Consider the following 25,446-nt stretch of genomic DNA (forward strand, 5'->3'; position numbering starts at 1 on the left):
AGTCCAACATGTTTGATGCTGAACATGCCCAGGTTGAGTTACCATTATGTAACTAGACACAGGTAGTGTGACCTGTGTCCAGTACACGGGTAAAATGGCTTCCCCACTCTTACAAAGTCCAGTGCAATCGAGCAGGAGTGCTCATGCAGGGGTGCCCTCACACGCAGGGACCTGCACCTTGCCCTCTAGGCTAGGAGGGCCTACCAAAGGGGTGACTTACAGTGACCTGTGGTGAAAGGGTGTATGCTGTCCCAATGTGCTGGGTACCCAAGTACCATATACTAGGGACTTATAAGGGGGTGCCAGTATGGCAATTGTGGGATGTACAAAGTCCGAGGCAACCAAATTTAGAAGCAGAGAGCACAATCACTGGAGTCCTGGTTAGCAGGATCCCAGTGAAAACAGTCTAAGCATTCTGATACCAGGCAAAAAGTGGGGTTAACCATGCCAAAAAGAGGGTACTTTCCTACACTGGCCAGATAAACACTTTTGTTGTCAGTTATGTAGCTAGTGATTGCGCGAATCCCACAGTCTCAAGAATGCCGTATGCGACATCACTTTATACAGATATGTTTGCCTCATTTGTGGTGGCTGCCACAAAATGGGTTTCTCACGGATTGTTAAAATTCACGCAATGTTGGGTAAATCTTTTCCTTTGTCCTCTATAGTGTGTATGTATGTGCACCAGTAGTTGCAGTTAGTGTCTAAAACACAATATTGCCGTCTGTGCTACCATGAAAATATCAATACTAATCTGTTTTTGTCTTGGACTAGGTGGAAAACTTCACAGTGTCTTTTTCAGACGGACGGGTACTGTGCTATCTGATTCACCACTACCATCCTAGCTATATGCCTCTAAGGGAAATATGCCAGCAAACAACCCAGACTGTAGAATGCACTGAAGCTGGTTCAATCGGTCTAAATTCTTCAACTGAATCCGAGAACTCCTTGGATACGTGGCCTATCGCCTTCGACCAAAGTAAGTATTGTTGAGTATGGTGTACTGCAGATATATTATACTTATGGGCAGTCTTTTTATTTTATTTATTCAGTTACCCTTAATCGGTTTGCTGTCAGCCATGTATATTTAGATTTCTTTGTCATCAAATGTCCCTCAATTAAAACTTCGTTTTATATTGTAATAAATCAGAGAAACATAACTATTTGATATGAATCTCCCATTAGCTCGCAGGGCAACAAACTCCTCACTGATAAGACACGAAAAACAGAGAAACCCAATCCCTTTACCAGACGGACCAAGCAACCCCTGCATCATGACAACAGACTAGAATATTAGCTATTCATATTGGTTAACTCTTGCCAAACTATCTGGTAATCGACAAGGTTCATCTTTCTGTTGCACATTCCTGCCTCATATTTAAATAAGAAAACCATGTTCATCAACCAGTCTTAAATTGAAGATTTGATTTCGATTTCTGTGAACTGTTTTCTAAATTGTTTTGCTGTAGATAAAGCTGTATTTAGCTGTGGGTGGTGTTCACACACAATCCCATGCATTTCATTACAATGGCCTAACCATAAAAGCTGTTCCTTATTTTGCAGAATGACTCTGTGCCAAATGCACTTACAAAAACATCATCCCAAAAACTACCCAATCTGTAAGTCACCAAAACATCGGGGCTCAGAGAAACCACCTCAGTCTGTCATGCCCAACATTTTCTTTTGTTAGGAAGAGCAAGATTGTGCGTTGTTATAGATGGCCATTATAAAAAGAGGAAAATCCTTTGCTGCAGGTTGCGTAAGGTTGATCCAATTCGTCATAATTCATGTTATTGCATATGGACAGCCTCTCCTAGTCAAACAGTCCAAGCCTACAGACAAATTAACATGCACTTTCCCCTGCACCTTCACATCCCTAAAATGTATTATGCTATTTCTAATAGCCTTCTAAATGACCAGCTTTCAAGTATTCTTTCTCACCGAACCTGAAATAGTGGACTCCCTACTCAAGCATTTTTCACTTAGCCTGTCCTGTAGCTCCATTAGCCATTATCTTTGCAGGCTGAGCATTTAGTAGTTTGAGGGTAGGTTTCCTTATAAAGTATTCACATGAAGGGTGGGGGCAGCTGTTCTACAACTTCAGCATTATGCAATGGGGGAATCCTTCAGAAATATCAGAATAATGAGGCAATCGTTGGGTATAAAACGAGAAGTTGTTTCAAGATTTGACATCCAAAAGAGCCTCCCCTTCTACATTTAATAGTACAACTCCCGGCCTTCTCACTCCGTGTAAAACTTAGTGGCGGAGCTTTCGCTGGCGACTGTTAACCTACAGTGCTTGAAGGAAAGACGCAGAGTCCAGTGACACCACTTTTTGCACCTGGAGCAGTTTCTGTGGTTTAGGTGCTTAGCTCAGTTGATGTCCTTGGGTGCCATAGTGTGTGGAGTTTTTCCATACAATGTCTCGTTTCTCAGTCCTCCAGTTTGGTTCATTTTGCCATTTTCTGCACACTAGTGTCTTTTGAATATACAGGTGCTAGTCACTTTGATTTATGCTGGTTCTAGTGCATTAACTGTTGTCTTTCTATTTTCCACTTAACTTTTAAATTGACTGTATTTGCTGCTTCGAAGATCTCCTCTGAATCCATGGTTCCTGTTGTGTGTAAAATATCAGGACTGAGTGGTGCAGGAATATGAGGGGCTCAAAATCAAGGAGCATGTGCTTGAAGAAAGGGGGACTACGATCATCAAGGACAGGCAAGAGCAGGGGAGGGGGCTTTGCAAGGGGCAAGCCCAAGTGCTTTCAAGTATGGGTTTTGACAGCACAGCTGTAAACAGACCTCTTGATTTCTATTTACTTAGAGTAGGCTTTGAGTGCAGCGCCTAAACCATTAGATATCTTCGACCAACCTCATTCAGCCATTGACTTAGGACTTTGTCAGTCTCGTCTTGGACAGTGGACCACTGTTGCATGTATCCTTATTCCACCACTCGAGTGCATGCATTGAACCGCGTTTGCGACTTCTTTGCAACTAGATTTGTTGTCCGCTTCTGCTGCCTGCCTCCTTTGTCTTGCGTTCTAGTGTGAGAACGCGACATGTGTAAGCACATTAAGCCTGGGCTTTTTGTTTTAGCCAGTGCTAATGTTCAGTCGTCTGGAGAGCTCATAGATGCAAGTAAGCCACCTACAGAGCAAGCTCTGGATAAGGAAAATAGTGTGGTTACGCACTATTTTTGGGAAACATGTGGACTGAGTACACGCAATAGCTAGAATTTGTGCTGCAGTTGTGCTTGGTCACGCATTATCATTAACATGACTTATTGTTTTTAGGTTCTGACACTTGGTTGAGTGTGTTCACTACTTGTCATACCGTCTCCAAAAATTCGCTCTTTGTATTCTCCAACTTTATCCTACCATCCCTGCACTCTCCTCTGCCACTCCTCTAAAGTGGAAATTCAAAGACCACTGTTAATACCATCCATTCATAATATTAGTTTCAGGACCCATGCTCTTGACCAGCACAGCTCCTATGTGTTATTACTTTACTGTCTCAGATGATAAACTGCCTGTCTTTCAAGCTATTTTTACTCACTAATTTTTAGTAGTTTAATTAGTGGTAGCCAAGGCAATTACCCTCTTCTTGTGATATGAAAATCTAAAATTCATGAACACTAACTTTGATTATAGACAAAACCATAAAAGTAATAGGAGGCAGAACAAAATCTCATCAGCCACTTCAATAGCCTAGTGTGTCCATGTACCTGTCCTATATAACTTTTTTTTCAACATTTTTCGTTTAAGATTGTGTCAGAGGAAACAAATCTGTCGACCTCGGATTGTAAAACGGGACTTACCCAATGGTTCGATTCCCACCTCCCATCACTATCTTTTTCTTTCTGATCTAAAAACTTGTCTGTCAGATTTATTAAAAAAAAGTAGAATTAGTGACGAAAAGGTACTCTGTGCTCTGCCAATCCACCCGTCCTGTGAGATCCGAGCAGATTTGTGCCATTGATCGTGTATTGATTGATGCACTACTAAAAACCACAGATTTTGAAATGACTACTATTTTGTGCCTCATGTTGTTTCGAAGCAACTTATATTTTAATGCACCTAAAACTGAATTAGGAAGGCTCTGGGTGGTTAATTGGACAAGTGATACGTTGCTTTTATCTTCTTTGTATTAATTTGATTAGTGAACAAGAGTCATCACCGCTACCAAAATTAGACAACGCTTCAAGGTAAAGTTAAAATGCCTATTTTCATCCAAACAGAAAGAAACTTTGATGAAAGAAATGGGAGCACATAGACCTAGTAACCTGCTGGCTATTACTACATGCTTTTACAACTTGTGTTTATTGGACTTCACTTTTGATACCGGTTGTAGGTCTATTTGCTGCTATAATTAAGCCCGTTTTGGTTAGGATGAGACTGTATGCTCCTTCTTACTTTCTCAGCTGTGAGCTCTGCTGTGAGGCATGCTTTTAATTTCCACTGTTTCATTGTTCGATGTGAAGAGTGCTTATTATACTTCTTTTTATGTTCAGCAATTACTAACTCGCCCAAGTATAAAGAGCTCCTGGAGAACGAGAAGAAGAATTTTCATTTATTGAATGCCGCTGTTGCGGATCTTGGTGGTGTACCAGCTATGATAAATCATTCAGATATGTCGAACACGATTCCTGATGAAAAGGTGAGTTTAACCTATTAGAACAGTGGTTCCCAAACTGTGGGCCGGGGACCCCTGGGGGTCCGCGAAGCCTCCTTAGGGGGTCCGCGGCTGCTTAAAACATTTAATAATATTAGGTCCCAGCTATCAGTAATGACTCCTCGGGGGTCCCCGTGTTCCAATAATGATTCAGTGGGGGTCCCCGGGCTCCAGTATTGATAAAATGGGGGTCCACAGAAGTCAAAAGGTTGGGAACCATTGTATTAGAACATTCGCTGTGTGGATCTGCGTTTGAGACTCGGAAGTTGGGGGCAATAATGGCTCATATAGACCTTATGCCCCAACAAATCAATGGTTGTCTTTTTGTTTGCCTCTGTTTCTGTTTTCTTTTTTTTCTTTTTTTTTCTTTTAGATCATTCTAACCTCAGCGGGTAGTGTGTGCTATTAACTTTTGTCACTCTTCTGCCTGGGCTAAACTGGTTGTCAAAAGCCCCCTGGGTGTGGCTCCGGCTTGTAACTAGTTCGCTTCTGGGCCTTTTTCAACACTTATAGCCCCTTGAAGCAGGCTGTAATGTTTATTACAAGCTGTGCAATCTAATAATTGTCCTCTTTAGCATAGAATATGCTTCCACAGATGTTATTATGTTTTGCTTGTTTTCAATGTTCCTATTATTTGTATCTGCAAGCTGCTAAAAACCTTTTTCCCCTAGACAGAATATTGAACATGAAAGTTGAGGGGAGGTATGGGGGATACCTCCCCTCAACTTTCATGTTCAATATTCTGATAAATTTACCTTTTGAAGGATTCTGCACTCACAACCACCACGTTAGTTTTGGTTGGATGACAGTCGTGTTTACACTGGAATGTGTTTCACCTGCTGGTCATTAGTTAAGTGCATTCTGTGCGCATTGCTCTTGACTCGTCTTTAGTAGGAGACCTAAAAACAGCACAAGTTAGTGCTATCTCAATGACAGGAGGGAAACTGAAAATCTTATACATTTGTCTGTGTCTCATGTTATGTTTGTCAGTATCGATTTAAAAAAAAAAAAAAAAAGCTTTTGGAGGGAGGGGAAAAACTGCGTGTACTTTGCAAGCTCACTGGTGTACATTTTTGTTGTAGTCTGCAAAACTAAAGCGAATAATAGAGTTCCTTTGCTCCCAATTTGATGTAGTGCTGGGGTATCTAGCACTCAGAATAAATATAAATATTTTGAGGATCTGCAGCAGTATCCTATCCAGTAACTGATTTATCAGAAGGCAGATGATCTAAACGATTTTAATTGCAACTGTGAATTCAATCCAGCTTTTGCTCCTGACAACCATATGTACATAGTGCAAAGTAGTGGAACACTAAAGAAAAAAGGGCTACAACCAAGCAATATATTAAAGATTGTTTACAGTAGCCGATAAATAAGACTATCATTTTGACTCTCATTTTGAGGGGGTAGTGTTTTCTTGAACAGATGAATTCTGTTTATTTCGGAGTTGAAGGGAAGTTGCAGTTACTGAAACGTCGATGAGGACACTGTTTCGGATTTTGTCTGAGTAGATGGAGAAGTCTTACCTTGTTTTTCCCCTTCTTGCCTTTAAGTCTCCAGTCTGGCAGTACCTTGTATCCTAGTGTGGTAATCTCTGCCTTAGCTGAATAATGTGTTTAGCATATGCCCGCATGTTTTTTGCAAAGTTTTTTTTTTTTTTTTTTTTTTTTTGTGTGGGAAAACCTATGGTTATGAGACTAATTTAATTTAGGCCTGGAAAGGGAGCCAGTGTAATTTCTCCACTGATGGTGTGATGTTGTGATACTTCTTTAGACGTTTGAAACACATCGGGTGTGTGCAATAAAACGATCACTAATATCAATATGGTACCAGAGAGTCTGTTAAAGATAGTGTTGCTTCCATCCCACAGGCTATATTTTTAGTTGAGGATAAAAATTGATTCACTTTTTCAGAAGAGATAGATGGTACCATGCAGTTTTGAGTGTCTTTGAAATGTGTTTCCCAGCAAATGTCTGCGTTGAAGGTAAATCTGAGGAACTTTTGATGGCTGTGCCCTCTGAAGCAAAAGCAATAGACCCTTTAGGCAGGTTTGAAGCACTGAAAATCATGGACTGAATACTCTGACTAAACAATTGTTCCTCAAAATGTCTTAATTACTATTGTTGTTGTAGATTATGGACCTAGATAGTTTTGTAGACGCTGAGGTGAAGATGGATCCCGTAGTTGGCTGAACACTGGTTTCTCGATGATTGTTCTTATGAAAAGCGGTGGATTGTGAGGTGATTCTCTGGGTCTGTTTAGGTTTATTTAGCAAAGAGTTGAACGTCCTGTTTTAAGTCCAGAAGGGTCCTTGGCTAGGGGGGTGTGTTGATGATTGAGTAGTTATGCTAGGGTGTTATTGTAGAGAGATTTGGTCACTGACAATACAATGTTGTCATCGGAGATGACCTACATTAGGCAATAATGTTGGTGTGTTAAGTGTGTGGGAGGCTGGGTACAAAACAGTGTTTGTTTTGAGTTGTCTGTATCGGATCTTATTTGTGAGTGACCGCATTGCTAATTTGACTAATTATGGATTGGAAGATCTGGCAATGGGTTGATACAGTGACTGACTGCTTTGAAGAATGCTTTGTTTGTACTACCTTCTCAATTTACAGTGTTGTATAGAACTTTTATGGTTGGCATTCGGGATCTACCTGCTGAACATAGTGGTTTGATTTTGGTGAGGTCATACAGGGTTGTGGTCAGTTTCAGTTTTTTTTTTCTTTGTTTAGTGCGCTTGTCTTAGAGTTGCAGAGTGAAGCTTTGGATGAAAATTAAGCATTTCAGCTCACCGATGTGAGAAATAGTGGGGGTCCCAGTATATGTTACCTCTGGTAGCATTGTTTCTGGCAGAACTTTACTTTCCTCTGCTGAGTTATCATAGTTTTTGTCCTTTCAGTTTACTCTGACTATTTCTAATGGGAAGTATTGAGAAATGTGCACTTGTGGGTGCTCACATGCATGTGTGTACACCGTGGGGCCATATATACATACTACTGTTCACTTCTGTTGTGAGGCTCAATCTCTCTGTGTTGATGAAAGTGTTATTTTGCTCCTTTGCTCTGCAAATATATTCTGGAGTTTCAACCTGGTACCATTCCAGTGCAAATTGAGAATTTGCAGTTGAATAGTAGTAGAAACCTTGTTAGAGAAGTGATTCACTATTTACCAGGCACCAGAAATGTGGGTTCAACCATTTTATCTTTAGATAAAAGTAATTGAAGTAACCGATGCAGCAAAGCAGGAAGACAGTAATCCGTATTTATTTATAAGAATAATTCTCAAGGAAGGAAAGGAAACTCCAGCCACTCCTGCTCTGCTCCTTCACCAACTGTCAGTCCAACATTCCAGGCAGTCCCATTGTTTGAGCTGGGGCGGCCGGAAGATACCATGTAACATGCTACAAGTAAACAAAGAGCAAGGAGAACAAAATACAATTACACAAATAATATGATACATTTTAAATACATGAAAGGTTTTTTTTCTCCTTACTTATTCTAAACACAATACCACACCCCCTTCCTCTTCCAGAAAAGTAAATATATATACACATTTACATTACTTAACTTTGACAATTCTATTGAGATTCCACACACAACCATCATCCAATTTAACAGCACCACTGTAAACTTCAATAACCTTAAAAACTCTACTAAAGTGAGATTGCCCTCCAGTAATTTTCCCAGGTAACTTGACCTTTACTAAATCACCCACTCCAAAATGTAACTCTTTTACAGATTTCCTCAAGTCATACACTTGTTTTCTTTTCTCCTGACAAGACAAATGTTTGCTCCTTGCTGAATCTCTCCAACCTTCATAATTGAGTTGTTCCTTAGTATAAACCTTAACCCACGGAGGATACACCATAGTATGTGGTATAAGTTTCTTGAACATGACAAAAGGGGATTGGTCCGTGCTAGTGTGTGGCGCGAACCTATATTCCTCAACCTTCTTCTTAATCATGAATTCCCAATCACACCCTAAATGATTTGCCAACTGAATGGTCTCCTTTAATGTCCTGTTGAAGCGTTCCACCATCCCATTTGTCTCAGGCTGGTACAAGGCACTCTTTCTATGCAGAATCCCTCTTTTTCTCAAAAACTCACACATAAGCTTAGATGTGAATTGAACCCCATTATCAGTCAAAATGGACCTGGGATTACCTTCTTTACTAAAAACCTCCGTGAGAAATTCTACAACAGTCGAAGAGATCATGATCTCTGGCCACCTAGAAAACTCATCCATAATAACTACAACAAATTTTGAATGAGATTTATAGTTCAACGGTCCTAAGATATCCATAGATACTGAGTCCCACACTTCGTTAGGAGTTTTTTTGAGTATCATAGGTTGAGTTCTAACTTTCAACGACTTATCTGCAACATTACACTCCACGCAATCACGCACTTTTCTTTCAGTAGTTAAGTCCATACCCGGCCACCAGTTTACTCCTCTTACTCTTTCTTTAGTTTTACAAATCCCATGATGACCACTATGGGCAAGATCCATGATGCGCTCACGCAAATTACACGGGGGAATTAACCTTTCTCCTCTCAATACTATTCCATTCTGAATGGACAATTCATGCCAAGTTTTACTATAATTCTCACTTCTTTTCTCTTTTTTTATTTAAGGCCCGTCCATCCAAAAGTAAATCTCTCACACGGGAAAGATTCATATCCTCATCCATTCCTTGTAGCCATTCATCCTCTGTAACACACCCGTCAGTGCCAGCACATACCTTAACATCCTCGTCAACCCACCAGGAATCATCAGAGTCCTCTCCACCCCAATCAACATTCTTCATTCTTGATAAACAGTCCGCTGCTTTGTTCTCACAACCCGGAACATACTTCACATCAAAATGGTAATCCTGTAATCCAACAATCCACTTACAAATGCAACCTGAAACATTATCCAACCCCTTCTTCCCAAAGATCTCGCGTAGAGGTTTGTGATCAGTGCATACTTCAAACTTGACTCCCCACAGAAATTGTTTACATTTTCTTACAGCCCAGAAAATTGCTAATGCTTCTTTTTTGATAGTCGAATATTTACACTCCGCCCCACGTAGACTACGTGACGCGAATGCGATAGTATTGATTTTGTCCTCATTAAACTGTCTTAAGACACAACCTAATCCTTTCTCAGATGCATCTTGTAGGAAGTTGGCTCTGTATGTGCTATTTCAAAGTAAGGAATAGCATGCACAGAGTCCAAGGGTTCCCCTTCGAGGTAAGATGGTGGCAAAAAGAGATAATACTAATGCTCTATTTTGTGGTAGTGTGGTCGAGCAGTAGGCTTATCAAAGGAGTAGTGTTAAGCATTTGTTGTACATACACACAGGCAATAAATGAGGAACACACACTCAGAGACAAATCCAAGCCAATAGGTTTTGTTATAGAAAAATATCTTTTCTTAGTTTATTTTAAGAACCACAGGTTCAATTTCTACATGTAATATCTCATTTGCGAGGTATTGCAGGTAAGTACTTTAGGAACTTTGAATCATTACATTAGCATGTATACTTTTTACATAAAACACAATAAGCTGTTTTAAAAGTGGACACTGTGCAATTTTCACAGTTCCTGGGGAGGTAAGTTTTTGTTAGTTTTTGTCAGGTAAGTAAATCACTTACAAGTCTCAGGTTTGGGTCCAAGGTAGCCCACCGTTGGGGGTTCAGAGCAACCCCAAAGTTACCACACCAGCAGCTCAGGGCCAGTCAGGTGCAGAGGTCAAAGAGGTGCCCAAAACGCATATGCTGCAATGGAGAGAAGGGGGTGCCCTGGTTCCGGTCTGCCAGCAGGTAAGTACCCGCGTCTTCGGAGGGCAGACCAGGGGGGTTTTGTAGGGCACCGGGGGGGACACAAGTCCACACAAAAAGTACACCATCAGCGGCACTGGGCCGGCCGGGTGCAGTGTAGAAACAAGCGTCGGGTTTTCAATGGAAATCAATGAGAGATCAAGGGATCTCTTCAGCGTTGCAGGCAGGCAAGGGGGGGGCTCCTCAGGGTAGCCACCACCTGGGCAAGGGAGAGGGCTTCCTGGGGGTCACTCCTGCACAGGAGTTCCGTTCCTTTAGGTGCTGGGGGCTGCGGGTGCAGGGTCTTTTCCAGCCGTCGGGAAATCGAGTTCAGGCAGTCGCGGTCACGGGGAGCCTCGGGATTCCCTCTGCAGGCGTCGCTGTGGGGGCTCAGGGGGGACAACTTTGGTTACTCACGGACTCTGAGTCACCGGAGGGTCCTCCCTGAGGTGTTGGTTCTCCACCAGTCGAGTCGGGGTCGCCGGGTGCAGTGTTGCAAGTCTCACGCTTCTTGCGGGGAGTTGCAAGGGTCTTTAAATCTGCTCCTTGAAACAGTCGCAGTTCTTTTTGGAGCAGTACCGCTGTCCTCGGGAGTTTCTTGGTCTCTTGGAAGCAGGGCAGTCCTCTGAGGATTCAGAGGTCGCTGGTCCTGGAGAAAGCGTCGCTGGAGCAGGGTTCTTTAGAAGGCAGGAGACAGGCCGGTAGGACTGGGGCCAAAGCAGTTGGTGTCTTCTTTCTTCTTCTGCAGGGGTTTTCAGCTCAGCAGTCTTCTTCTTCGGTAAGTTGCAGGAATCTAAATTCTTAGGTTCAGGGGAGCCCTTAAATACTAATTTTAAGGGCGTGTTTAGGTCTGGGGGGTTAGTAGCCAATGGCTACTAGCCCTGAGGGTGGGTACACCCTCTTTGTGCCTCCTCCCAAGGGGAGGGGGTCACATCCCTAATCCTATTGGGGGAATCCTCCATCTGCAAGATGGAGGATTTCTAAAAGTTGGAGTCACTTCAGCTCAGGACACCTTAGGGGCTGTCCTGACTGGCCAGTGACTCCTCCTTGTTTTTCTCATTATTTTCTCCGGCCTTGCCGCCAAAAGTGGGGGCCGGGGCCGGAGGGGGTGGGCAACTCCACTAGTTTGAGTGTCCTGCGGTGCTGGCACAAAGGGGTGAGCCTTTGAGGCTCACCGCCAGGTGTGACAGCTCCTGCCTGGGGGAGGTGTTAGCATCTCCACCCAGTGCAGGCTTTGTTACTGGCCTCAGAGTGACAAAGGCACTCTCCCCATGGGGCAGGCTGCTGGAACCAGTCAGCCTACACAGATAGTTGGTTAAGGTTTCAGGGGGCACCTCTAAGGTGCCCTCTGGGGTGTATTTTACAATAAAATGTACACTGGTATCAGTGTGCATTTATTGTGCTGAGAAGTTTGATACCAAACTTCCCAGCTTTCAGTGTAGCCATTATGGTGCTGTGGAGTTCGTGTAAAACAGACTCCCAGACCATATAGATGGGTTTGTCTTCGGCTTAATCTCTTAATAGCTTTCAACCAGGTCTACCTTGCTCAATTACTACAGATGTGTAAAGAAATGGCTCCCTGTTGCAGTTACCCCCCACTTTTTGCCTGATACTGATGCTGACTTGACTGAGAAGTGTGCTGGGACCCTGCTAACCAGGCCCCAGCACCAGTGTTCTTTCACCTAAAATGTACTTTTGACTCCACAATTGGCACACCCTGGCATCCAGGTAAGTCCCTTGTAACTGGTACCCCTGGTACCAAGGGCCCTGATGCCAGGGAAGGTCTCTAAGGGCTGCAGCATATCTTATGCCACCCTGGGGACCCCTCACTCAGCACAGACACACTGCTTGCCAGCTTGTGTATGCTGATGAGAACAAAACGAGTAAGTCGACATGGCACTCCCCTCAGGGTGCCATGCCAACCTCACACTGCCTATGCAGTATAGATAAGTCACCCCTCTAGTAGGCCTTACAGCCCTAAGGCAGGGTGCACTATACCATAGGTGAGGGCACCAGTGCATGAGCACTATGCCCCTACAGTGTCTAAGCAAAACCTTAGACATTGTAAGTGCAGGGTAGCCATAAGAGTATATGGTCTGGGAGTCTGTCAAAAACGAACTCCACAGCTCCATAATGGCTACACTGAATACAGGGGAGTTTAGTATCAAACTTCTCAGAATAATAAACCCACACTGATGCCAGTGTTGGATTTATTAAAAAATGCACACACAGAGCATCTTAGAGATGCCCCCTGTATTTTCCCCAATTGTTCTGTGTAGGCTGACTGGTTCCAGCAGCCTGCCACAACCGAGACATGTTGCTGGCCCCATGGGGAGAGTGCCTTTGTCACTCTGAGGCCAGTAACAAAGCCTGCACTGGGTGGAGATGCTAACACCTCCCCCAGGCAGGAGCTGTCACACCTGGCGGTGAGCCTCAAAGGCTCACCCCTATGTTCCAGCACCGCAGGACACTCCAGCTAGTGGAGTTGCCCGCCCCCTCCGGCCACGGCCCCCACTTTTGGCGGCAAGGCCGGAGGAAATAATGAGAATAACAAGGAGGAGTCACTGGCCAGTCAGGACAGCCCCTAAGGTGTCCTGAGCTGAAGTGACTCTAACTTGTAGAAATCCTCCATCTTGCAGATGGAGGATTCCCCAATAGGATTAGGGATGTGACCCCCTCCTCTTGGGAGGAGGCACAAAGAGGGTGTACCCACCCTCAGGGCTAGTAGCCATTGGCTACTAACCCCCCAGACCTAAACACGCCCTTAAATTTAGTATTTAAGGGCTCCCCTGAACCTAAGAATTTAGATTCCTGCAACTTACAAGAAGAAGAGGACTGCTGAGCTGAAAGACCCCTGCAGAGGAAGAAAAGAAGACACCAACTGCTTTGGCCCCAGACCTACCGGCCTGTCTCCTGCCTTCCAAAGAAACCTGCTCCAGCGACGCTTTCCCAAGGACCAGGGACCTCTGAATCCTCAGAGGACTGCCCTGCTTCAAGAAAGACAAGAAACTCCTGAGGACAGCGGCACTGCTCCAAAAGAACTGCAACTTTGTTACAGAGGAGCAGATTTAAAGACCCCTGCAAATCCCCGCAAGAAGCGTGAGACTTGCAACACTGCACCCGGCAACCCCGACTCGACTGGTGGAGAACCAACACCTCAGGGAGGACCCTCCGGCGACTCTGAGACTGTGAGTAACCAAAGTTGTCCCCCCTGAACCCGCACAGCGATGCCTGCAGAGGGAATCCCGAGGCTCCCCCTGACCGCGACTGCCTGAACCTAAAGTCCGGACGGCTGGAAAAGACCCTGCACCCGCAGCCCCCAGCACCTGAAGGAACAGAACTTCTGTGCAGGAGTGACCCCCAGGAGGCCCTCTCCCTTGCCCAGGTGGTGGCTACCCCGAGGAGCCCCCCCCTTGCCTGCCTGCACCGCTGAAGAGATCCCTTGGTCTCTCATTGAAAACCCGACGCGTGTTTGCACACTGCACCCGGCCGCCCCCGCGCTGCTGAGGGTGTACTTTTTGTGCTGACTTGTGTTCCCCCCCCCCCCCCCCCCCCGGTGCCCTACAAAACCCCCCTGGTCTGCCCTCCGAAGACGCGGGTACTTACCTGCTGGCAGACTGGAACCGGGGCACCCCCTTCTCTCCATTGCAGCCTATGCGTTTTGGGCACCTCTTTGACCTCTGCACCTGACTGGCCCTGAGCTGCTGGTGTGGTAACTTTGGGGTTGCTCTGAACCCCCAACGGTGGGCTACCTTGGACCCAAACCTGAGACTTGTAAGTGATTTACTTACCTGACAAAACTAACAAAAACTTACCTCCCCCAGGAACTGTGAAAATTGCACTGTGTCCACTTTTAAAACAGCTATTTGTGTTTTATATGAAACATATACATGCTAATGTAATGATTCAAAGTTCCTAAAGTACTTACCTGCAATACCTTTCAAATGAGATATTACATGTAGAAATTGAACCTGTGGTTCTTAAAATAAACTAAGAAAATATATTTTTCTATAACAAAACCTATTGGCTGGATTTGTCTCTGAGTGTGTGTTCCTCATTTATTGCCTGTGTGTGTGTACAACAAATGCTTAACACTACTCCTTTGATAAGCCTACTGCTCGACCACACTACCACAAAATAGAGCATTAGTATTATCTCTTTTTGCCACTATCTTACCTCTAAGGGGAACCCTTGGACTCTGTGCATACTATTCCTTACTTTGAAATAGTGCATACAGAGCCAACTTCCTACAGTCTCTAATACGTTCCTCCACAGAGTCGCCAAACTTACACTGGGCAGCTAATTTACGAAGATTTGTTACAAAATCTTCTACTGTCTCAGTTTCACCTTGTTTACACTTTCCAAAGTAATATCTCTGTAGAATAATTTGACACTTTTGGTAGAAAGTGCCTATCCAATCGGAGTAATCTTAACTCAAACTCATTCAAGTTTGTGTCCCCTTTTCCTCCATCTGAGGGATTGATAACAGGTAAATTCTCCAAAATCTCCTGTCCTTCTGTCCCTCCATCTGAGGGATTGATAACAGGTAAATTCTCCAAAATCTCCTGTCCTTCTGCCCCAAGACTGTGTTGAAGAACAGAAGTCTTCCGGTCTGCAGACAAATTACTTCCACAAACACGAATGTACGTCCAGAAAAACCTTCTTCCATTTACTCCACGGTATAGATGGTTGACCAGGTAAAGACAAAAAAAATGGAGTTGGTGTAATGTTCTGCATGTCTTCTTCTTCAAAAAAAATGAATAATATAATCTTTATATCAAAAACCTCTTCTTTTTTTTTTTTTTTTTTCTTTAAACTCCAACTCTTTCAAAACAAGTATGACCCTTTACATATAATTCTACTAAAAGTTGATTGAAAAAAAAAAATCCTTTGTAGCAGAACAGAGCAAAAAAAATGAAAAAACTTTTCTTCAAAAATGTTTACAACGCTTAAATAAACAATTAGCAAAGAGAAACTGAAAATTCTATGCAAAAAATCAATCCTTCAAAACATCGCTTAGTAAGGAAAGGAAAAGGCTCAATAGTTGCCTAGCAACAGCTTGTAAGACGCTGTGAGCTAAGCGTTGGCAAGCAGCCAAAGCAGGCCTCTATTAGATATCTTCGTTCAATGCCGGCTGCTTCGGCAGAAGAAAAACAAATTATCCCCACAGGGTTACCAACTCTTTTTCCTTGCGCAAGCCATTCACATGCACAGAGCATGAATAATGCCAATAATGCTCAGTGCTGGAGTTTCCGTGTACACGTCGAAGAAAATCCGACACGTGCTCCACAAAATTGAAAGTCCTCACGCTCGTCGCCAAAAATGAAGTAACCGATGCAGCAAAGCAGGAAGACAGTAATCCGTATTTATTTATAAGAATAATTCTCAAGGAAGGAAAGGAAACTCCAGCCACTCCTGCTCTGCTCCTTCACCAACTGTCAGTCCAACATTCCAGGCAGTCCCATTGTTGGAGCAGGGGCGGCCGGAAGATACCATGTAACATGCTACAAGTAAACAAAGAGCAAGGACAACAAAATACAATTACACAAATAATATGATACAATTTAAATACATGAAAGTTTATTTTTTTTTCTCCTTACTTATTCTTAACACAATACCACAGTGATGCATTGAATGATTGTGAAATCGGTCCTGGTCGGTGATCATTCTATACATTTTTTAGGGTTCTGACACATGTACACATGATTTAGTAAGTACCAGACTGGAGCGATTAACACTTTTAAGCTAATGTTATACATTCTTATAATGCCTCTGGATGATCTACAACAGGGCATGCAAAATAAGTCTGAGGGACAGATTTTAAGGATATCCAGATGAGATAAATGTATATACAGTTAATGTAAACTGACCTGAATACATTTTTCTTAAAACATAGCATGGGTCTGTCTTTTTTGTATCAACCCTGAGCACCCTTGATCTGCTTGAGTGCGGATAAGCCTTTACATTTATGGCTCATTGCAATGCCGTGCTGAGATTCATTATTTAGTGCAGCTTTGTTGAAGCTTTATATCTTTATGATACATGGGAATCTATCATCTGTAAATGGCAGTCTGATTTCTTTATACTCGGCAAATTGTGATGCATGCAGTCACTGATTATAAAGAAAAGACATCAGAACTCAACTATTATGTTATTACTGTCTGGTTCTGACATCACAGTGCCTCCTGCCAGCAGCCGAGGTGAAAGGCAGGTTAGGGTATGGAGCATAACTGAATCAGCTGTTTAAAGAAACAAGAGCAGGACGTTGCTTTTTTTCTTCTGCTATATTTTATTTGCTTACAGTGACAAGCAAAAAGAGAAATTATATTTTTTACACTCTTTAGTTTGAGTAAAGCTAGAATTTTTCTGCATGTTTCTATACATTCCGAGCAACTGCAGCTTTTTTTTTAAACTGACTTGTATTGAACTGTTTCTAATATATGTTTGCCACAAATCTCTAACAAGTTTTTGGGGTGTTTAATTTTGCTCTAGAGGTTTTACTGTTATTCTTCATGTTTGAAGCACATGTAGGCTTTTTCATATGAAAGAGCTATGCACCAAGGTTTTAAGTGGTTAGTGACAAAGGTGATGTGTGATTGTGTTATGTGGGATATAGTACCACTTGGCATACATGATAAGGATATTGCAAGTCAACTCTGAGCTCCATAACCTTCAGCCTCGTTACTCTAGTGTGGTTATGTAACTCCTCTGTGACTTGCAATACCCTTCTAATGTACAGAAGGGTTTTTTTTTTACCCCTTATAATATCTTTGCATCAACAACTGAAAACAATAATTTTGTTCCTATGTTGCTTTTTACAGGTGGTTATTACTTACCTTTCCTTTCTCTGTGCACGTCTTTTGGATCTTCGTAAAGAAACCAGGGCCGCCCGGGTCATTCAATCAGCATGGAGGAGGTATAAACTGAAAGCAGAGTTGCAACTACTTGAGGTACTGAGAATATTTTTAATTCGCATCCAAGGATGCCCCTAATTAACTGGCAAGTTAAGTTGCATTCTCAGCAGTTATTACAAAATTGCCTTTTAATATTGACTTTGACAAGAAGTAGACATGACAAGTGAAGAACCACAATGGCCATGTAAATTTCCTAATTAAGTAATGATTAATTTGTTTACTGAAGTGTTTTCGTTGGTTGTTTTAAGCGTCTGGAGTTCTACATACGAAACCTAGTCATTACATTGATGACAACCAATCTTGTGGTTTTGTGTAAAGACTTGTCTCTCGCTAATTCTCCATCCTAGTAAGCATTCTAGCCTGGTAGAAGGGTTTCTGATGGATACTTCTAACTTCAAATACCTGACCTTCGGAATCCATACTAAAGCACTATTCCTCAGAGGTGTTGGGTATTAGGAGATATAGAGGTACAATGCTGAACGGAGGTATCTATAGAGATATAGATAGCAATCTGTCAAGTAGGTAGGATGGATAAATTTGCAAGTCTACTTTTTAACATAAATCTCGTTCTATAAATTAGATTTCGAGAGTAAAAGAAAACATACAATGCAAATGGTTTAGTATGTCAAAATTGGCAGCACTAAGTTGATTTTTTTTTTCTCCCTCCTACTGCATTAACAGTTGATTTGTGCATTTATGAGCTTGTCAGTACAGTGTGGATAGTAGCATGTTGGCCAAAAGTGGTCACTGATCTCCTGGGATTTGGTCTTCACTTCAGATTGCCCTTCCACTCCCCCTAATTCTTTGATATCCTATTGGCCCAAAAAGTGACTGACTGATCCACCACCTTGTCCCTTCGTCTTTTTTCCCCGATACCGTATTACCGATGGACTGTGAAACTCATTTGTAGTTCCACTCTAGTACTCCTCCACCAACTGACATTGGCGAATTACCTGTATAGAAGCAATGTCGCTGTCTTCAAAAGCATCAAGGTCATTGGCTAAACGTCATGTCACATCATTTTTAGAAGACACTGAGAGAAAAGCGAGTCTCACCTTTAAGATGCAGGAAAAGGGAAGAAAAGGTGCATTTAAGGAAACTTTCAGGCATATGTTCAGCATGTGTTCCTGGCTAAATCAGTTCATACAATCAATTGAAATAGCCACTGTATCGTCGTCAGTACCTAGGGAATATTTATTTACCAATTTAGCAAGTGTTTTTTGACGTTCTTACCTGCGCACGCTCGCTACATAAATATTTTGATGGGTCTAAAATGTATTAAGTATTTCCTGGTGCAGTTTATTTCCCAATACAGTAACATCATTCCCTAATACTTTTGTTTTGGTGGCCAGATTTGGCTAGGTTTAGTAAATAACAGGATATGTAATCCACCCAGACCTTCTGTATCCTGATCGTTTTGAAACATTACTGATTATTGAATTAAGCAAATTATTCCTGTTAAAAGCAAATATTTACATTTGCTTCTTGATGGGGAAATAAAACGTTATATTTGTTTACAAACCGGCCTGCGTGTTCGCTTTCAAATTCAGTACACATTTATTTCGTTTTTGTAGAAGAAAAACCAAGCAGCTCGCAAAATTCAAGCATTGGTCACTGGATTTTTGATTCGACGCAGATTGAAGAATATGATTTCTGCAGTTGTTGTCCTTCAGAAAAACTGGAAGCGGTTTCTGGCACAGAAGCAAGCCCGCCAGCTGAAACTGGAAAAGCTGAAAATTATTCAGTGGCATGCAGCTAAAGTAATTCAGGTAGGTTTAGTGACTCCATATTGAAAATGCATACCTGGCCTTCTCAAACTAAATATTTTTCAAACATTTCATTCAATGTCGGCTCTTCTCACCTGGATGAAACCCATTCTTTTTGTAAACCTGATCTAATGTGGACTGACACTTTTCAGTGAAAATATAGTTTGAGCTTTGTCTATAATATCAGAAAGTTGACTATTCCTCCTTGCGTGGCACCTAGTTGACAAACAGGCATTGGCAAATCACTCTGTCTCGCTTTGACAGTGCTGTTTGGACACTACAATTGGCATTACTGATGCTTTTATAATTGTATCAGTATTGGCAATGCCGGAAGAGGCGACAGGTCATATTGAATGTGTATTTCATATACTTATAAGGTGTCCGCCATGTAACGTGAAGCAACTTGGTGCCCATCTTGAAAGTATAGAAACGAGTGCCATGTTTTGACAAACCATGTTGTCATGCAACTTTGGAACCATGCTATCTCCTGCAGTGTTTCACAATCAGGTGGAAGATAGAAAGAGACGGATTGGCAGAGTAAGCGAAAGAGCTGAAACATGCTGTATGTGCAGAGACCGCAGAAGCAAGGAGAGGGCTCCTAATTTGGAACTGAAAGTTTAAAAAGAAAAAAATTAAACGTCTGCAGCAAAAGGTTACAACTTGGACAATCAAAAGGTAGGGCAAAGGAGAAATGTCACATGGATGGAACACACATTAGAATGTGGCAAGTCATCCACCTAAGAGGAGGGAACTGAGGTAGACAAGAAAGCTATCCAATCATAACCAAGGGCTGACACAAACCCCATTTTATATAGTATTGTATGCAATGCTGTCTGCAGCAGACATCTGAAGCGGTCTGAGACTGCAAAGACTGGAATATGATGCTTCGTTTTAATGCTTTTGTATGATCTGAGACGTTAACTGCTTATGCATGATTTAATTAATGCTTATTTTAGATTTTGTCAATGTGTATAACCGTTTAGCAATTTAATGTAACTGGAGACCGGGTGTGATATGTTCAAATTAATTACTGGTTTGTGTTTCTTTTTCAGGCTCATTGGCGACTTTACTCTGCAAGACGATATTACCTGCAGTTAAGATATTCTGCCATTCGAATGCAAGCAAGGATAAGAATGAAGATTGCTGTGCTTTCCTATGAACGCATTATGCGTGCCACACTGACAATTCAGAGATATGTACGCGCGTGGCAGTCGGCTAAGCGGGAGAGGCGGAGTTACCGGGCACTGCAGTCTTCCACCATAGTAATTCAGGCTGCATTCCGGCGTTGGAGCCGACGCAACCTCTTGAAGCGAACAAGGGCTGCTCTTGTACTCCAAGCTGCCGTCAGAAAATGGCGAGTCAAAAAAGCTGCCCTAGAAGAAAAAGCTGCGGTTCTCATACAGTCGTGGTATCGAATGTATTTAAGGCGAAAATGGTACCTGCGACTTAGGCAAAGTTCAACCAGAATCCAGGCCTGCTTCAGATGCTTGAGAGAGAAACGTGCGTACGAAACTAAAAGGAGGCACATAATTACACTCCAGCGGTACTGCAGAGCGTACCTGCAAGGGAAGTACGAACGACAGGAGTATGTGAGTAAACGCACCGCAGTTATCCGCCTGCAAGCTGCTTTCAGAGCGATGAAAGCCCGCCAACTACAAAAGCAAGTCCGAGCAGCCATCCTTTTTCAGTCACTCTGGCGAATGAGGCGGGAGAGGCAGCGCTTCTTGTATGTGAAAACCTGCGTCATCTCGATACAGGCCCATGTTAGGAAGTGGCAACAGCAGAGTAGATACACAAAGTATAGAAATGCTGCCAGGCTGATCCAAGCTCGATACAGAGGGCACCTTGCTACAAAGCGAGCTGTCTCGGTTTACAGCCGAATATATTCTGCTGTTATGGTGTTGCAAGCTGCTTACAGAAACATGCGCTCCAGGAGAGAGGCACGTGTGTTCAAATCTGCAGTAACAATTCAGGCCTTTTATCGTGCGTACGTGACCAGGAAGAAGTTTCAAAAGTTGAAGCGTGCCATCACGAGAATCCAAGGCAATGTGAGGATGAGGCACGCACAAGAACATTACAGGGCTCTGAAGAAAGCGGTGCTCTTTGTCCAAAGACATTACCGTTCAAAGCAGTGTATCGTGCAGCATAAAGCGGAGTTTCGCCGCAAGCGGGAAGCTTGTATTTGCTTGCAGGCTGCACTGAGGGGACATTTGATCAGGAAACAAATGCACCAGAGGAAGAAAGCGGCAACTGTGCTACAAACTCAATATAGGATGTTCCGGCAAAGACAGTGCTACCTCACACTCCGCAGTGCAGCGGTTGTGATCCAGCATCATTTCGCTGCTTATCGTGCACAGGTTTACCAAAGGCGGACATTCTTGAAACTAAAAGCATCTGCAGTCTGCATACAAGCAGCATACCGAGGATACAGGACACGGAAAGCCCTTAAAATGCAAGTCAGTGCAGCGCTGGCAATTCAGACTGTTTTTAGAGCTTACTCTGCTCGCAAACATTATCTCCTAACCCTAAAAGCATGCCTTACAATTCAGAAGTTTGCTAGGGCCTACATCATTTGTAAAAGACAACGACAGAATTTCTTAAAGGTGAGGAAGGCCGCAGTGTGCCTACAGTCAGCTTATCGTGGCTTGGTTGTTCGAAGGCAAATCCAGAAGCAACATACTGCTGCTGTTGTGCTTCAGTCCTCCTACAGGAAGGTTGTGGCCCAAAAACAGTTCAGACGAGTAAAACAGGCTGTGTTGACTGTCCAGCAACATTATCGAGCATATTCTACTGCACAGAAGCAACGCACGCTGTATTTGAAACAAAAATCTGCCACCATTACCTTGCAAGCGGCATGGCGTGGCCGGGCTACTAGACAGCAAGCTCGCAAACTCAGGGCGGCAGCTACAACTATCCAAGCGGCTTTCAGGGCCTTTTCACTCAGGAGGCGCTATGTTGCATACAGAGGAGCTGCAGTTACAGTTCAGCGGTGGTACCGGGCATCCATTCGTGCAAAAGTACTTCACTGGCACTATCTTTATCTACGGTGGGCAGTTATCACGCTGCAGGCTGGGGTTCGGGGTATGAGGGTCCGAAGACAGATGAAGCACCTGCACCAGGCAGCCACTACCATTCAAAAAGCATTTCGGGGGCATCAGCGTTATGTGGCTTACAGCAGAATGAAAATGGCAGCAACAGTCATCCAAATAAGGTACAAAGCGAGCTGCCTGTGCAGGAAGGATCGTTCAGAGTATGTTGAGTTGAAGAGAGCCACTGTTACACTTCAAGCCGCCTGCAGAGGGGCATTGGCTAGGCAGGAGCAGGCGCGCATGCGCAGAGCTGCAACCCAAATACAGGCATATTTTAGGATGCACTTACAGAGAAGATACTACAAGAACCTAGTCATGGCCACTAAATCCATGCAACTAATCTACCGTGCATGCAGAGTCCGAAATAGGCAGGTCTGTGAATACCAAGCTCTCAAGGACGCAGTTGCCTGCATCCAGTCTGCGTACCGGGGCTTGCAAACCAGGCGCTACATGCATAGGAGGGATGTTGCAGCGACCATTATTCAGCGGAGGTTCAAGTCTTATTTAGAAAGAGAAAGGTTCCTTTCGCTGAAGAAAGCTACTGTTGTGGTCCAACGACTATTTCGTTATAGAAGGTTTGGAAGTCATCAACGAAAACACTACATCTGCCTTCGTGAAGCGGCCATTACTGTTCAGGCTGGTTACAGAGGGTGGAAAGTACGGAAGGACATTCAAGGGAGACACAGAGCTGCCAGAGTCATTCAGGCAACATTCAGGATGCACATAATGAGTCTGCGCTTCCGAGCTGCTAAGCTGGCTGCCATCACTATACAGCGGCATTACAGAGCTTACAGGCTGGCAATTCACGAAAGGAAGAACTTTCTGAAAGAGCGCCGCTCTGTTGTGGTTCTCCAGGCTGCTTACCGTGGCATGAAAACTAGGCAGCACCTGAAGATGCTGAACAAGGCCGCCACAATAATTCAAGCCAGTTACAGAATGAGCAGCTGTAAGACTAGGTACAGGAAAATTCATTGTGCCACCAAAGTCATCCAGGAAAGGTTCAGAGCAAACGGACAGAGAGATGTGGCAGTAAAAAACTACTGTGCAGTGAAGGAAGCAGCATGTTGCCTCCAGGCTGCCTTTCGGGGCATGAGACTCAGAAAGCATCTTCGAGCAATGCACAGGGCTGCAAAAACTATCCAGACGCGGTTTAAAGCCTTGCTAGAGCACAGAAGGTTTCTAAAGCTCAGACACGCCAGTGTGGCCATTCAGAGAAGATATCGGGCGTTAATAGTGGGAAGGCAGCAGCGCCAGGAGTACCTTTCTCTGCGCAAAGCGGTAATTCTTGTACAGGCTGCACATCGTGGTTCAAAGGTAAGAGGAGAGCTCCGCACGATGCACCAAGCAGCTACCTCTATCCAGTCTGCGTTCAGGATGCACAGAGCTCGTGTTGGGTACAAAACTATGCAAATGGCCGCCAGCGTCATACAGAGCTACTACCGTTCTCACATTGATGGCCAAAAACAGAGAGCTCGTTACACGGACCTTCGAAAGTCAGTGGTGGTCCTTCAAGCAGCATACCGAGGCATGAAAGTCCGGCAAAATGTACAAGACATGCACGCGGCAGCAACAGTGTTGCAATCTTATTACCTCATGCACAGGCAGCGGGTTCGTTACAAGAAGACCCACTGGGCCGTTGCAACCCTCCAGGAGAGGTACAGAGCAAAAACAGCAAGAGATTCTGCAAGGCAGCAGTACCTGCGACTGAAAAACGCCACCGTATGCATTCAGGCTGCTTTCCGGGGCAAGATGGCAAGACAACAACTTCAAGAAATGCATAGTGCTGCGGTGGTCATTCAAAAGCATTTAAAATCTCGTTCACAGCAAAGACGATACCTTGCTCTTCGAGCTGCTGTAATAGTTTGCCAGCAAAGATACAGAGCGTCATTTGCTGCAAAACAGCAGCACCAAGACTTTATCCGCGTCCGAAAAGCTGCTGTTAGTATCCAGTCTGCCTACAGAGGTTCCAAGGTGAGGCGGGAAGTCCAGCAACTGCACGCAGCTGCCGCCACAGTCCAGTCAGCATTCAGGATGCACCGCGCTCGGGCCCAGTACAAGCACAAGAAAAGGGCCTGTTGCGTCATACAGACGTTTTACAGATCCTACATGAAAGGGAAACAGGAGCGTGAGGAATATTTGGCCCTTCGCAAAGCGGCGGTGGTTATTCAGGCTGCATACCGGCGTCTCACCCTCTTAAGGCACATGAAAAGGCTACACACCGCTGCAACAGTAATACAGTCCGAATATCGCATGCACAGACAACGGAAGCGTTATAGCCGAATGTGCTGGGCAGTCCAAGTGTTTGAGCAAAGATATCAAGCAAAGGTAGCGAGAGATTCTGAAGTTCACCACTACAGGTTGACTAAAAAAGCCGTCCTCTGCATCCAGACTGCTTTCCGTGCAATGAAAGCAAGGCAGCTGGCCAAAAAAATGGTTGCTGCTCGGCGCATACAATCTGTTTTACTAATGTATGCTTCAAGAAAAAGGTTTCTTGAGAAAAAGACTGCCTCAGTGGTCATTCAGTCTGCGTTTAGAGGATATGTTGCCAGGGCCCGATACAAAGCAATAGTGGTATCCGCAGTTTTAATCCAAAAATGGTACAGAGCTTGCCGCTTGAGTCATCTTCAGAGACACCAGTACCTTTTGCTAAAGAAGTCTGCAGTCACTGTCCAGTCTGCTTTCAGAGGGCTGGTGGCTCGAAGACTAGCTAAAGAAAAACGAGCTGTCCGGAAAATTCAGGCCTACCTACATATGATGGTGTACCGAAGAAAATACATTCAACTCAGGAGCTGTGTGTGTACCATTCAAGCGTGTTACCGGATGTACGCGGCGCAAAAGCAGTATAGGATGTGCAGAGAAGCTGCACTCGTTCTACAAACTCGATACCGGGGACACTTGGCAATGAAACGTCAACGAGAGGCTTTCTTGCGCAAATTGGCAGACGTCATCACCGTCCAAGCAGCTGTGAGGCGATTCGTTGAACAGAAGAGGTTTCAGCAGATAAAAACAAGTGCAATCCAAATTCAGGTAAGGTGGGCAATTAATCCAATGTTAAAAAAAAAAATATATAACGCATATATATATGCACATATATTTATTTGATTACCCATGGAATTTAATTATTCTCCTCCTAGCCTGTTAATGCTTTGGGATGAAAGATTATTATACAGTTGCCCATTCCCTCTCTTGTATTAAAAAATA

The 25,446-nt window shown here is 43.7% G+C and overlaps 1 protein-coding gene across 1 annotated transcript in view; it reads left to right on the top strand.

The window, feature by feature from the left end:
- Window positions 1-25,446, top strand: part of ASPM (assembly factor for spindle microtubules) — a 269,329-nt gene that overhangs the window by 117,100 nt on the left and 126,783 nt on the right. The window contains exons 15-19 of the mRNA XM_069232128.1: window positions 775-979; window positions 4,510-4,655; window positions 17,298-17,426; window positions 18,965-19,159; window positions 20,209-25,272. Of these exons, the coding sequence (XP_069088229.1) occupies window positions 775-979; window positions 4,510-4,655; window positions 17,298-17,426; window positions 18,965-19,159; window positions 20,209-25,272 (5,739 nt within the window). The remainder of the gene's footprint in view (window positions 1-774; window positions 980-4,509; window positions 4,656-17,297; window positions 17,427-18,964; window positions 19,160-20,208; window positions 25,273-25,446) is intronic.

The sequence above is a fragment of the Pleurodeles waltl genome, chromosome 4_2 (genome assembly GCF_031143425.1).
Source record: "Pleurodeles waltl isolate 20211129_DDA chromosome 4_2, aPleWal1.hap1.20221129, whole genome shotgun sequence".
NCBI classification, from domain to species: Eukaryota; Metazoa; Chordata; class Amphibia; order Caudata; family Salamandridae; genus Pleurodeles; species Pleurodeles waltl.